The sequence below is a fragment of the Lepidochelys kempii genome, chromosome 25 (assembly GCF_965140265.1).
Source record: "Lepidochelys kempii isolate rLepKem1 chromosome 25, rLepKem1.hap2, whole genome shotgun sequence".
Taxonomy (NCBI): domain Eukaryota; kingdom Metazoa; phylum Chordata; order Testudines; family Cheloniidae; genus Lepidochelys; species Lepidochelys kempii.
Window position 1 is genome coordinate 16,632,156 of NC_133280.1, and position 12,766 is coordinate 16,644,921.

At 43.6% G+C, this 12,766-nt stretch overlaps 1 protein-coding gene across 5 annotated transcripts in view; it reads right to left on the reverse strand.

The window, feature by feature from the left end:
- Positions 1 to 3,656: 3,656 nt before the first annotated feature.
- The window catches only part of INSR (insulin receptor), a 103,127-nt gene continuing 94,017 nt past the window's right edge, over positions 3,657 to 12,766 (reverse strand). For all 5 annotated transcript variants that reach the window (XM_073323797.1, XM_073323798.1, XM_073323799.1 and 2 more), the window contains 3 exons: positions 11,899 to 12,028; positions 11,516 to 11,650; positions 3,657 to 9,720 (listed from right to left, as the gene is read on the reverse strand). In XM_073323797.1, coding sequence (XP_073179898.1) covers positions 9,366 to 9,720; positions 11,516 to 11,650; positions 11,899 to 12,028 — 620 coding nt within the window. In that variant the 3' untranslated portion in view covers positions 3,657 to 9,365. The remainder of the gene's footprint in view (positions 9,721 to 11,515; positions 11,651 to 11,898; positions 12,029 to 12,766) is intronic.

The following is a 12,766-nucleotide window of genomic DNA, read 5'->3' on the forward strand; positions in this document are numbered from 1 at the left end:
GTTTTCCTTTTGCTGTTATGCAGTGGTGTAAACAGCTCTGATCTCCAGGAAAAGCCCATTGTCTAGAAGTCCGATACATCCGCCTGGGCAGAGTGAACTCTTGTGGAGGCTTAGCCATAGCCGTAGCCAAGTGGCTGGACAAGGAGCAGAACCACCATGCTGAATTGCTTGGAGAGAGCATATGGATGGTTCCTGCGCCAGAAGAAGGGATTTACCTTTTCAATGGTCTGCATTAACTGGTGGCATCTGACAGTACGCACACCACGGATGTCACCCAGACCCTGCCCCACTCCCTGCGGCTTGCCCCAGGAAAGCCCTACCACAAGGCAGTATGTACAGAGCAGAGCATTTACAGCTCCAGCTGGAGTCAATGGGCACCGCAGGTGCTCAGCACCTCTGGGACTCAAGCCCATAATCCTTAGCCCACAAGCTTCCTCCTGAGCAGGATTTCTCTGCCTCTGCCCCCACTTGTGTCAGACACACATTCAGCCTGGTGAGCTCCTTCGTGGGGCTCATGAGACTTGCTTGGTTTGGGTTCAAGGGTGAGTCAGAAGAAAAGCTCTGCACCTCCACCCAAGGGCCTAGTCGGACATCTGCTTTCCCAGCCCGAACAATTCTGTGATATCACAGGTCACTGTCTACGCCACAAGTTGTACCATCCTCACCTTATGGCACATAAAACACATTACATGCTAGCATACCACATGACAGTCCACTGTATGAACCTGCAGACCGAGGCCAGTATAAGCCAGGCTATAAATGAGGTTGAAGATATTCAAATGTGTGGATCACTACTAGCACCAAGTGGGTGGGACAACACAGTTAAAAGAGATGCCATCAGTGCTTGAAATCTAGTCCTTTTGGGAGGGGGAAACTGAGTGAAAAGCAGTTCAGGTCCTAGACTTATTCCAAACCAATTTTTATGGGTTTTACAAACATAGTTTCTTTTAAAAACATTCTTCTCACTCTTGCTGCTTTGTGATAGGCCCAGATGAACAGCTGAGAAAGCTGATCGTAGAGGGGAAAGACTATACAAAAGGCCGGCGAATCTACACAGCAAACTAACTGGAAAGAGTTTCCCTCCAGTTTCTGGTTCTAGCCATTTCAGGGGTTACTTGTAATAACAGCAGGTAAAACATTTTCAAGGGGCATAGTTTTCAAAAGTTGAGGCTATCCCCTTTACTCGCCTAAGGGTGGGATACGGGTGGCTGCATTTTCTGGTTGCAGTCCAGGCTATGTTAGTGAAGAGCAGGGTGAACTGCAAGGAGATTCAGAAGGCACTAGGAAACTGGGTAACAAAACAGCAGATTAAATTTATCTATTCTAAGTGTAAGGTAATGTCCAAGGGAAGGGACAATTTAAACTCCTCTCACGCACTGATGGGTTCTGAATTAGCTGGCCTCCCAGGAAAGTAAGCTCCTAGGCATTAGGCTGACATTCACTCATCACTCAGCAGCAGTTAAGGAAAACAGGGTTATGTTGTACTATAAATACAAACAGGCTATTCTATAAATTGGTGGCATGCCCATTCCCTAGAATCCTGCATTCGGTTTGGGGTCCTTCTTGCAGGAATAAGGAAGGTCTAGAGACAGGCGCTGAAAATCCGATGATTCAGCGGATGTTCACACAGGGAGAGGTTAAAAAGATGAGGGCTATTTTGGCCCTGATTCTTCGAAGAGTTTGGGCTCATTGCAGCATTAGGGCTCTAGTCTATGAAGCAGTACGAGGAGCCAATCGGGGGCTCCCGTTCACTCCATCCCGTAACACAGAGCGACAAGACTTCTTAACAAATGGAAGCAGATGTTTTTTACACAGTGTATAACTGCCCAGCACAGGAGACAACTGAGGCTTACTACTCAGGAAGATGCAAAGCAGGATCCATTACTTACCTGAGTAGGAAACAATATCTGCAATTACAACAGCAACTATAAATCCTCCTGCTTCATGGCTGGAGCTGATCTCCAGTTGGGGTCAGGACGGAAATTTCTCCCTCTGGTAAAAAATAAAACAAGGTGCAAGTGGGAAAAATAAATAAATGAATAAATAAAATGGTTTTACATCAGCCTCTAAAGCATCCAGCGCTGCCTGCTGCCTGTCATGGGACACCAGACTTGATGGGTCATCAGCGTGTTCGATCAACTCTGTGGTTAGGCGTGAAGGAGGTGCCTGGAACAGTCTTATTTAACCTGCCTGTGTGGGACAAGTTCTCTCTAAAAGGCAACAGTGGGGGAAAAAACAAACTAAACCAAACACTAATTTTCCCCTTGGTGTAACAGAACGGCGGCTCTAGACGTCTCCGGGCAGAAGGCGTTCCTTCTTGCCAATGTTTATCTAATGGCTTCACGCTACACACTCCTCTGCCCTAAGGACAGAACCCAGGACAGATCACACAAGCAATTATGCAGAGGAGTTAAACACACCTCAAACCACAAGCCTATAAATTGGCAAGTATGACCTTTTTTTTCTTAACACCATTCATTTTGCCAGTGAAAGTATCGCTTATTCCAAGAGGTGAATCTAATGCTTTAATGTGGTGAAGCAGCATTCAGTGCTGCACAGAGAGCAAGAGACACAAATTACCAGAGTTATTCTGGGATAATTTATTCAGAATTTTAATATAAACAGTTAATTGTTCAATATTTTACACACAGCAAGATTTTTAATATTCAACGGTATTTTTTATACTTGTCACTGCTTGGCTCTTATATGAAAACATTGAAAAAATAAATCAAGCTTTTTTTATTTATTATTTATTTATTTTTAAACCATGGCACATTTTGATCCTTTACTTTATTTCAAAAAAGAGGTATCTGCAAGACTATCAGCATTCTGGGACCTTCTGTGTGCAGAAAGGAAGGCAGGAGCAGCAAGATTAAACACAGAAAATATAAAGACTTCACAGAACTTCACCTGACATTTAACTGAATTTGCCTTCAGTTTATTTAAAGGTACAAGCAGAACAATACCCACTTCTGGCTGAGTTTGATAAAGCTGATGACCAGTACCCACATCTGCATAGTTCCTCAAACACAAACTACTGTTTTGATACTTGAACAAGTGTATTCTGCACCCCACATAAAGCTAAAGGTAAAAGCTTTAAATTTTAAGTAGGATTTTAAAATTTTAATTCAACCTTCCAAAGTCAAAAGTGGCCTCCCTAAAAATCCATCTTTCGGGGTCGGGTAGGGTAAATATTCAGTAATGTGTGCTGAACGGTTATTGGGTGCTGCTGGGAGAATTTAAATTAAATAAGAGTGCTTTGGTAACGAGGGGGATAGTACATCAGAGAAATGCAAGGACTTTCTACTTGAGTCAGTATTTCCCCATTCAACCTAGATTTTTCTATTCATTGTAACACAAAGCCAGAGCTAAACAGAGAATATACTTTGCAGGGTGTTAATATTGGCCCTAATTCAGCTAGTTGCTCAAGCACATGCCTTAATTTAAGTCACTGAGATTTACTCAAGTACTTTGAGAAGTTAGGCATGTAGTTCAGTCTGGGCCAAAGCGTCCATCAATCATGATTTTCTAGAATGAGTGAAATGAATCACTTACTAGGCTTTTGGACAATTTAGGGAGTTAAGAACAAAAAAGACTTTCAGGAACGTTCTTTCTTGCTGACTGCAACTACTTTGACAAAAGAAAGAGTAACACTGTAAAAATTAATACTAACTTTATTATACAATATAAAACTCACCACTTCTTCACCTGTACTCTTATAGCTTGCTTTGTGGTGCAGTACCTTTGTTAAACTGCAAGAATAAGTGCTTATCTTCTGGAAGGACACGAACAGTTGTTTTTTTTGTGTTTAAAGGACATATTTCATGGCAGCAGCTGTTTTTATAAAAACAGAAGTTTTAAAATTGCCTTCAAATATTCAAATTCTTCCAAAGGGAAAAATGACTGTTGGCCTCATTCTTATGATATTCGTAACAAGGCAAGCCAAAACAGAACAGGCTGAGGCATGTTAATGCTCTTACATCAACATTTGTGTACAGTATGCAAGCAGAGTTAACATCGAGCCAAGCAGAAGATAAATTAAAATTGGCCTTTTTATTAAGTTCATAGAAACAACAACTAATCTTATCTCAGAGACTTTATGTATTTCTGACGTTACTATTCCTCGATTCCAATTCATTCAACAGCTCCTTTCCCTGGACACTACTCCTAGGACACTGATAGGCACCAGCTGTGCTTTCAAAGGCAATTAGCTCGTGACATAAAACATGCCCACCTAGTCTCCAAGTAAAAAAGAAGTTCCAAGAGAAGTTTAGTCAGGTGGCTTTTGAGGCAGGCTAGGAAATAAAGAGGATCAAAGTTTCTCCTGCAGTTTTCTTGCTTCCTCTGGTATTATTCAAGATGCCAGAGCAGAGCCTCGGAACCCATCTCACCTGGATTGATGGGGCCCCAGCATGAGCCTCTTTAGCAAACATTTATGGCACAAAAAATTTTGGTTTGATTTCTAACTTGTAAAACAAGCATATAGTCTCAGTAATATCTGGAGGCACCAGCTCTGTAGTGAAGGCTTAGTGCTCCTCAAGGCCCCTTCTTCATAGCACAGTGACATTCAAGAGGGAATTTGCTCTCCTCTCCCCTTCCCCCAAGAAAATGAGGCTCAAGGCTAATTGGCACAGTATCTACCTCACTCCTGTCCTCCTCCTCCATCATATTCTAGGTAAATAGCACGGGAAGCAACTTTGAGATTTTCCAAAGAGAAACCATCATCATATGCAACATACTAAAAATTAAGCAAAAGTGTCCCATTATTACAATACAAATTTGACAGGAAACAGATATACGACCCATAATCCAAAGTACCCTTTAGCAACCTGACAGCAGCCTTTTTCCATCTGATGTAGCTGCTTTCCTACTCAATGTAAGAAAGATCGTGAAGTTGCAGCTTGGTCTATTTCATGTCACATGTCTAACCTAATAACTGCTGGCACAGTTAGTTTACGATAATCAGCTCTTCTATTTTACAACGATAGAATATTTACAAGCAGCCACAACAGACGTTTTTGAACCTAGCAGATAGGTTTTGCAGTGCAAGGTGTGCTGTATTGCAAGTGAAGTACCACCAGCCTCGCAAGAGGCATTCAGGAAATGGCAACTGAATTTAACGTGCAAATGTTTCTGAGAAACCGGCCTGTTCTCACGCTTTAACGTTTGCATTACAGAAAGACAGCAGTGCACAAGGACTCACTGCTCATCTCTTCTGCTTTGCTAGCTTTAGAAATAGTGTTACACTGTGGGGCTGGACGCCTTTTGCAGTGGGGGATGTGGAGAACTTCCTACCTGCATCACAAGGCAGCAGGACGGGTTCTCAGGTGAATGTTAGGAAGGGGGCCCATCCTGACATCTACTGTGGTCACCGGTACCAATGATAGCCAGAGAGACATGCTCTGGACAAGGAGAAAGAGGGCTTCTCAGTAGCGTGCTGCAACTGCTCAGTTTGAGCCATTCCACCTTGGGTCCTGGACAATTGTTCTCCTCCTCGCCTCTCGCAAAGGGCAGGATTTCTCCCTCAGTGTCTGCCTGTGCTTCTGTTACAGTAACAGTATTTTCAGCTCCCATATGAATCTGTTAAGTTCATGAAAGCAACAGCTCCGCAGGGACCAGGAACAAGCCAATTACTGCTAACGCCCTTTCTGCAAATGAGTTAGTAGGAACAGCTCAAAACTAGAACCTTTTGTCCACCACACACAGATCACATCAACTATATTCATGCATGGGCCCTGCTGCCTCTTGGCTGGTGTTATAGGAGTAGTTCCCAGCAAGGCACAGTGCCAGGGTCCTTCTGAGCCCCAACACGCTTCAGGATAATGATAATTTCAACAGTATGGACCACAATGTCAACTGTGGGCTAAAAATGAAGATTCTCCAAAGCAAAGGCTGGGCTTTAGCAGAGCATTTTCAATTGTGCTTCTCACCTCTACAGGAAAGCAAGCATCAGCTTTAAACGCTAAGTGCTGTAACAGCTGATTTTTAAAAAAAGGAACTAGATTTCAACACCCACCCCCGCACCCACGCATGCAGAGAGAGAAAGAGAGAGAGAGAGAAAAGAAGTCTGAAGTAACCCATGTGAGGAACATGTATTTATGCCACGTGAATGACTGCCTGGACCACAAAACACAGTATATATTCCCTGCCTTCTTCAAAGAGCTGGACACTGCAAGTCATGTGCACTACACAGGGCCAACCAATATCAACTAAAGCTAGCCAAACCCAATACGGGGTTCCAATATTTTGTACATATAAGGTCTTCTACAGTGCCAATAATAGCCAGAGTCAATCACTTCAATTCTGCAATGTTCCTAAAGCAACAGTATGGTGAGAAAGTTGTACTTTAGGGGTCACATCTCATTATCGTTTACTCCAGATTCACACTGGTATAAATTAAGAACATGGACGTGATCCAAGCTGTCCAACTCAAACTAGATCTATTACGCACTGTTGATTATCTGGTCCACACTGGTCACATGCTATTCCAAACAAAGGCCATTTATTCTACTTCAGGGCATTGCATCAGGAAGAACGTCCAAATACTTAAAATATTTAGCCTTGGAAATTACTATTTTGTCCATATCAGGATATTTTCCTGATCATAGCAGAACTAAGAGGATTGCATCAGTCAAATTTGGCCATTGTGTACTGTACTTGGAGCCACAAATAGGGTTTTGGTCGTTACTGCTTAAGTTAAGTGATAAATAATGATTAGCTGTTCTCCCATCCCACCGGTGAATGGTCCCTCGTATTGGAATCAGCTGATATTGATTTTCCCCAATTCATAATAGGTCCAGACCAGAATATTTCATCCAGTCTAGAGATGCACAATATTAACAACAGCCTTATGGGACACTGAGGTAGACTGTGCCAGAACAGAACAAAAAAAACAACAACACCCCACCACACCCTCCTGCCTAGTTTTCAAAGATAAAAATGTACACGTTTTGTATGTTTTAAGAAAGAAAATGGTTTTTACAGCGATTTTATATTAAAATAAATAAAAATTTTCCTAATAAGAAAACCTCTCTCAATTAGAAAAGTGTGTGAATACTTCTTCCCTGCAGTGTAGCGGAGAGCTGCTAAATAGTTACTATTTTGTAAAGCAAGAATGCAAGCTAGGCCTTTCGAACTGTAAAGTTCTGGCCTCATATTTACACAATACATTTTGGATCTAATTTTGCGAACAATCTTTTTGTACCTTCTCCCTTTGTCCCAACTGAGTCAGGCCTCACAAACATAAGGGGGTGCTGTTCCTTTCAGAAGGTGCAGAAAGTCCATAATCCTTTATCTAGGTGCCATACTACCAGGTGTCTGTAGTTTTGGGTTAGCAGGGAGGGATCAGTGATGTGCTCCCTATTAGCACCAACCCTTATTTTATTTTCAGTGATTGGTCTTTCAAATGCGGGAAGGACGAAGCAGCCGCACGTGGTCTGGAGCAACAAGCCACACACCGACATGCTTAGTGCCACACCCAGATGAGCCAGGACTGAACCATTTACTCCCAGCACAGGGAACTCACGGAGTCACTGTGTTAGTCATGGCTCCCTGAGCTGTCCACAAAGAAAAGCTGCTGATTTTCACCTTCTGTCTCCCTTTGAAACCATCACCTGCATTACAATGGCCTGCAACATCCAGGGGTTTGCTTCTTTCAAGCCTATTAGTACATTCACTCCCCTCTGCTTCAGCCCCTTTCCCTGACAGTACATCCTTTCATCACTGTAGGAGACATGTAGTTTCATGATGCTTTTCTAACACCCTAAGCTAAACAGCTTTGCCTTTTATGCAAAACAGCAGCCAAACAAAGCCCATCCCAAAACACAGAAGTTAGCATCCTGAAGAGCTGGAGGCGCTGGCTAAGAACAAAATGGCCCTGTAACTATCCATGGGGCATGATGCAGGTATCTCAGCAAAACACCAAAATCCCACTTCTTCTGCCAGGCCAAATGCCCGCGCAGGCTGCAGACAGGCACAGACTAGCTCACCACAGGCACGTTCAGCTTTGGCTCCACTCTTGGAGCCAGGCACTCCCTGCTCTGGGTTGGGTTAGTGTCTGTTGTTCTGTTAGAGATTTTGCTCTTTCACCTGGCGCCGTTTTCTCCAATGTCTGTGGAAAAGTGCACATGGAAGGGAAAGAAAGTGAAGTAGCAGAGCGACGGAAGGCTGAGGCAATGCTTTGTCTGTCAGCCCCCGCCAACCAACTCAAGTCCAAACTATTTTATCTTGGGGCTTTAGCTGGAGCTGGCTGACTGTGTGATATAAATCATGAAACCATATTTTGAAGCCTTGTCAAGTACAAACTTAACATGTGCTTCATAGTTCCTAAGAGGGTAATCAGCTAAAATAAAGTTCATTCTGAAATCCATGGACCACTTTAAGACCAAACAAACTCCCCAATCCCCTCCCCCAAAAAAGAATCATAAACACTCAATAATTTATATGGTAGTTAACATTTAAAACTAAAAACACTTTAAATATGTTACAACAAACAATATATATAGTCAATGCTATAAGGACAGAAAGCTTGATATCCAGTCAGGGGTTTCTGTTTTGTTTGGTCTTGAAAGTAGCCACAAATCTCAGATTTCTACTCCTTTGGCTCCTAGCATATTTTTCCTCATATGCTAATGAGAGAAAACTACTCCCAAGAGTCCTTAGTACAAAAATAATCTGTTTAGGGTTCAATCACTCCAGGAAACTGGGAAAGAGAGAAGTACACACTTCCAAGAAGAGGAAAGCTTCTGTGAGAACATACAAAACGTATGTACAAAAGAAGTGTATATCTGTATATATATACACACCCCATGTATATATACTGCGCTCACACACACACACACACACACACTCGGATTTAACTCATTAAAAAAGTATGAAAGCAGCAGCTATTGGTCAATCTGAGGAAATGGCGTGTCCAATTAAAGGGTGTTAAAATCCTTCGGCTGTAGTGAAAAACATTTCTGAAGAGGATGCCATAAAGCTTGGAATTCTACTGAGAACATTTATGTCCTGCAGAAGTTTTGCTCTGCACTTTTATAATGTAGCTCAGACATCATCGATTTTCATTTCCTTTGTTGGCAAATGTGGATTCTCTTCTTTCAACCTAATTTACAAGGTTAGTTCCTGTTTTGAACCATGGTTACAGAAGGGACAGCCACCATGGAAACCTTTTCCATTTATGTTCACAGATAAGTCCATTGACAACCACTTAACTTGTCAAAAAAAGTCTGTTAATCATAAGATGATTAAAAATCTGAACAGAGAGTTTGTAGTTGTATGTCATACGCTGTGGCAGCAACAACGAGAGTCCTGAGATTCACAGAGGGGAAAAGCAAAGACACAACTCTTGGGCCAAAGAGGTGGTGTTAGGAAGGGCTCGACCTAGGCATGGACAGAATCCGCCCGTTTTTCTTGCCACCATTCATGTGAGTGTAAGGTATATGCTCTTCATAGTTCCCCTTGAGGCCCATGGAGGGCCCATTGTCCCGCCCCAGGACTTTGTCCCTCTGCGAATAGGAGGAAGGGTCAAGGGGTATGCTCTCCATGTTCTCAAAGTCCATCTCGAACTCCTCTGTCTCGGGAGGTTTGTTTTCTTCACTGTAAAAGAATGAGACCTCCTGGAAGCTGGGGTGCAAGTCCTCCTTCAGCATCTCGATGATCTCGATAAAGGTAGGGCGCATTTTTGGGTTGTACTGCCAGCACATCTGCATCAGGCTATGCCTGAAAGGGGACAAAGAAGAGAGTCGGTATCTGGGAATCACTTTTACGAGCACAGACCTGAGTAGGGGCTGGTGTAATTTAATATCCGAACCAATGTTGGGACAAACACGCTGTGATGGCTGTCAACTCTCTGATTCCTGGGTCGAACATTTCAACTTACAGTCTCTTATGTTTTCTTCTCTTCCTCTCCAGTTTCTCTTCCTGGTCTCCACTTTTCCTATTATAGCCTCATGCTCCTCTCCTTCCATGTCTGTCAGGGCCCATGACTCCCTCAGATTCATTCAATTATAGAAACACAGGAATGGAAAGAACCTCCTGGTCATGGAGCCCATTCCACTGCTACTGCAGGACACCCATCATATAACCCTGTTCATAAAACTTACTGAGCTCCATTTTAAAACTAGTTCAGTTGTATTTTTATACCCCACTATTTCTACTGAGAGGCTGTTCCAGAACCTCCTTCCTCTAATGATCAGAAACCTTTTTCTAATTTCCAGTCTCAATTTACTCATGGCCAATTTAAACCATTTTTTATTCTTTTTCTAAGTCTGTTTAATGTTTTCTCTCTCTCTCTACAAGAGGTTTTCTTTTTGAGCCTCCCTGTATTTCTGACCTCCAGTGTTTGCCCTTTCCCCATCCCTCGCATCTCTACCTGCCCTGCCACTCCTCCTCCCAGCTGTTCCCGTGGGCAGCCCAGGTCCTGTTCACGTTCAAATGCAGGCTCTGGAAGATGATGGCTAACACGTCAGACAACATGCAGCCTAGAGCTGGCTAGACTTGGGTAGCAGGACACAAACAGCTCCACTGCGATTTTTAACACTAAACACTGGGGCTAGCAACTTATCTGAGACCCTGCAAGTTTCATTCTAGAAGGACTCGTTATTGGCAGCATGACATTCAGCACTCCAGATCTTAAGCACCATCACTCTCTTCGTAACCCCCACCTGAGTGGCCATAGGGGGTTAAGCCCATTGTTATTCCCATCATTTGGGAGGAGAGTTTCAGTGCTCCCTTGAGGTTGGCTACAGAAGCAAATACTGAGCACATGCTGGGCAAGGATAAAATGCTGATGGGATGACAAAACCACAGGAGAGGACAGACTAACTAGGGCCCTTGCTATGCCTGAGAGACAGGAAAAAGCACAAGACAAGACACTTTCCACCCTCCCTTCCCATTCACCAGATGAGGGATTCCTGAAAGTTAATCCATGGAAAGTGGCCACCACTCTTGCCTAGAAGCAAACCAGGTAGAATTGTCTAACACAGACGTATGACCAGGGGTCAGCCAGGCAGGTGTTGATTTACAGACAGCTTCTACAGTGCTGGAGCACCCACCCCCTTTTGATTCATGAGCCTCTCCCCAGCATTTACAGCCACTTGGAAGGAACTGCAGAGAAGCAAGCACAGCCCTACATAGCACATCACTCTGCAGAGGTGAATCACTGTGCATTAAAACGCAGCGATGGGAGACGCCTTTCGTTTTGGCCTATTTATATTTTAGACTTTCCCCATGTTCTGGCCTTCACGCCCTCTGGTGTGCACTTTCTCTTCTTATGATCATACAGCCCAGTTTAGTTTGGCTTTTCTTTCTAGTCTCCTGGGCTGCCCTTGACTCTCCTCTTCATCTCTGGGTCACTCAGGATGGGGTGACAACATTTCTTTGTCAGGTGGCTCTCAAAATTAATCTTTGCTCCCCCCATTCATCAGGGTGGGAAGGGGGCAGAATTACAGCCACCTTAAGTGGCCATACCTTAACCAAAGAAGCATAACAGTTCCCACCCGCCTCTAATACTTACAGTCTCTCTGGACAGTTGTCTGGCTGATCCAGGTATCCGCCATCCATTACAAATTTTAGCACCTGTTCGTTAGAGAGTCCCTGGTATGGCTGCTCCGCCAAACTACTTATCTCCCAAAGGACAACTCCAAATGACCTGAGAAAAGACCAGAACCACTGATCAGACTAATACTGATGATCTAGAAAAAACAATGTTCAGCTTACTTTTGGGGCAGGAAGATTTTAGAAGATGCACTATATACTTAAGAAGCGGCTTTAAAATATAATTTCCTGTTCTCTGAGGAACTTACCGCCCCCCACCCCCACCCCTACCCCGATCAAGTCACCCATGTCACTATTAGGAATCCTGCTACAATTCATCATGGAATGCAGAATACAACTTACCACACGTCTGAGTAAGCAGTAAAGACACCATCTTTTAGAGATTCGGGTGCCATCCACCTCACAGGCAGCAGCCCTTTGCCTCCTTTACGGTAATAGTCGGTCTCATAGATATCTCTGGTCATGCCAAAATCTGACAAAAGAAGTTAGGATGTATTACCAATGCCCAGTCCAGCCCTGCCGCTTGCCAAAAAGACTCCGGTTTCTGTAACACGTGCACATTAACACCGTGTGCACCAGCACAGAAGGCGGGGTCAGGCACCCACAGCGCTGGACTCCTCCTACTTCATTCCACTGGTGTCTTCCACAATCCTCTCCTGGATCTCTGCAGTGTGGGAGCCACAGTCACTTGCCTTGGAGTCTGTCTTGCTGCCCAATTACTCCACCTATGACACCCCAACTTTCAGTCATGCTGCTATCTTGAGAGTATTTAGAGACTGAGCACCTTCCACCTTCTCCCCGCTCCCCCCAAGTCTTCTTCCTAAACTATTATGCAGCCATGGTACCATTCCACTGGAATGGAAACTGTCACAGTTGTAACTAACCCCTATTTTGACTGATCTCTTCCCACTCTTGATGAAAACAGAATTCCTTTTGGCCTGAAATTCCAGATGGCTGGCCTCAGGCCACAGATAGGCTTTGAGGGGGGTTTGGATTATTTTTAAATTTTGTCAACTTAACTGGTGTTAAGAACTTGTTTTAGATGTTTGTACTCCATAAAAACTAGTCCTTGGGCCTAATTACATCTTTAGCAGTCCTTAACTTTTAGTTTATGCTCCATGAATAGGATACTTTCTCCGTCACAGTTCTCATGGAAGCAAGAAATAATATGACATTCCCTAAGGAGCTTTCATTAGAAGAAGTTATTAAC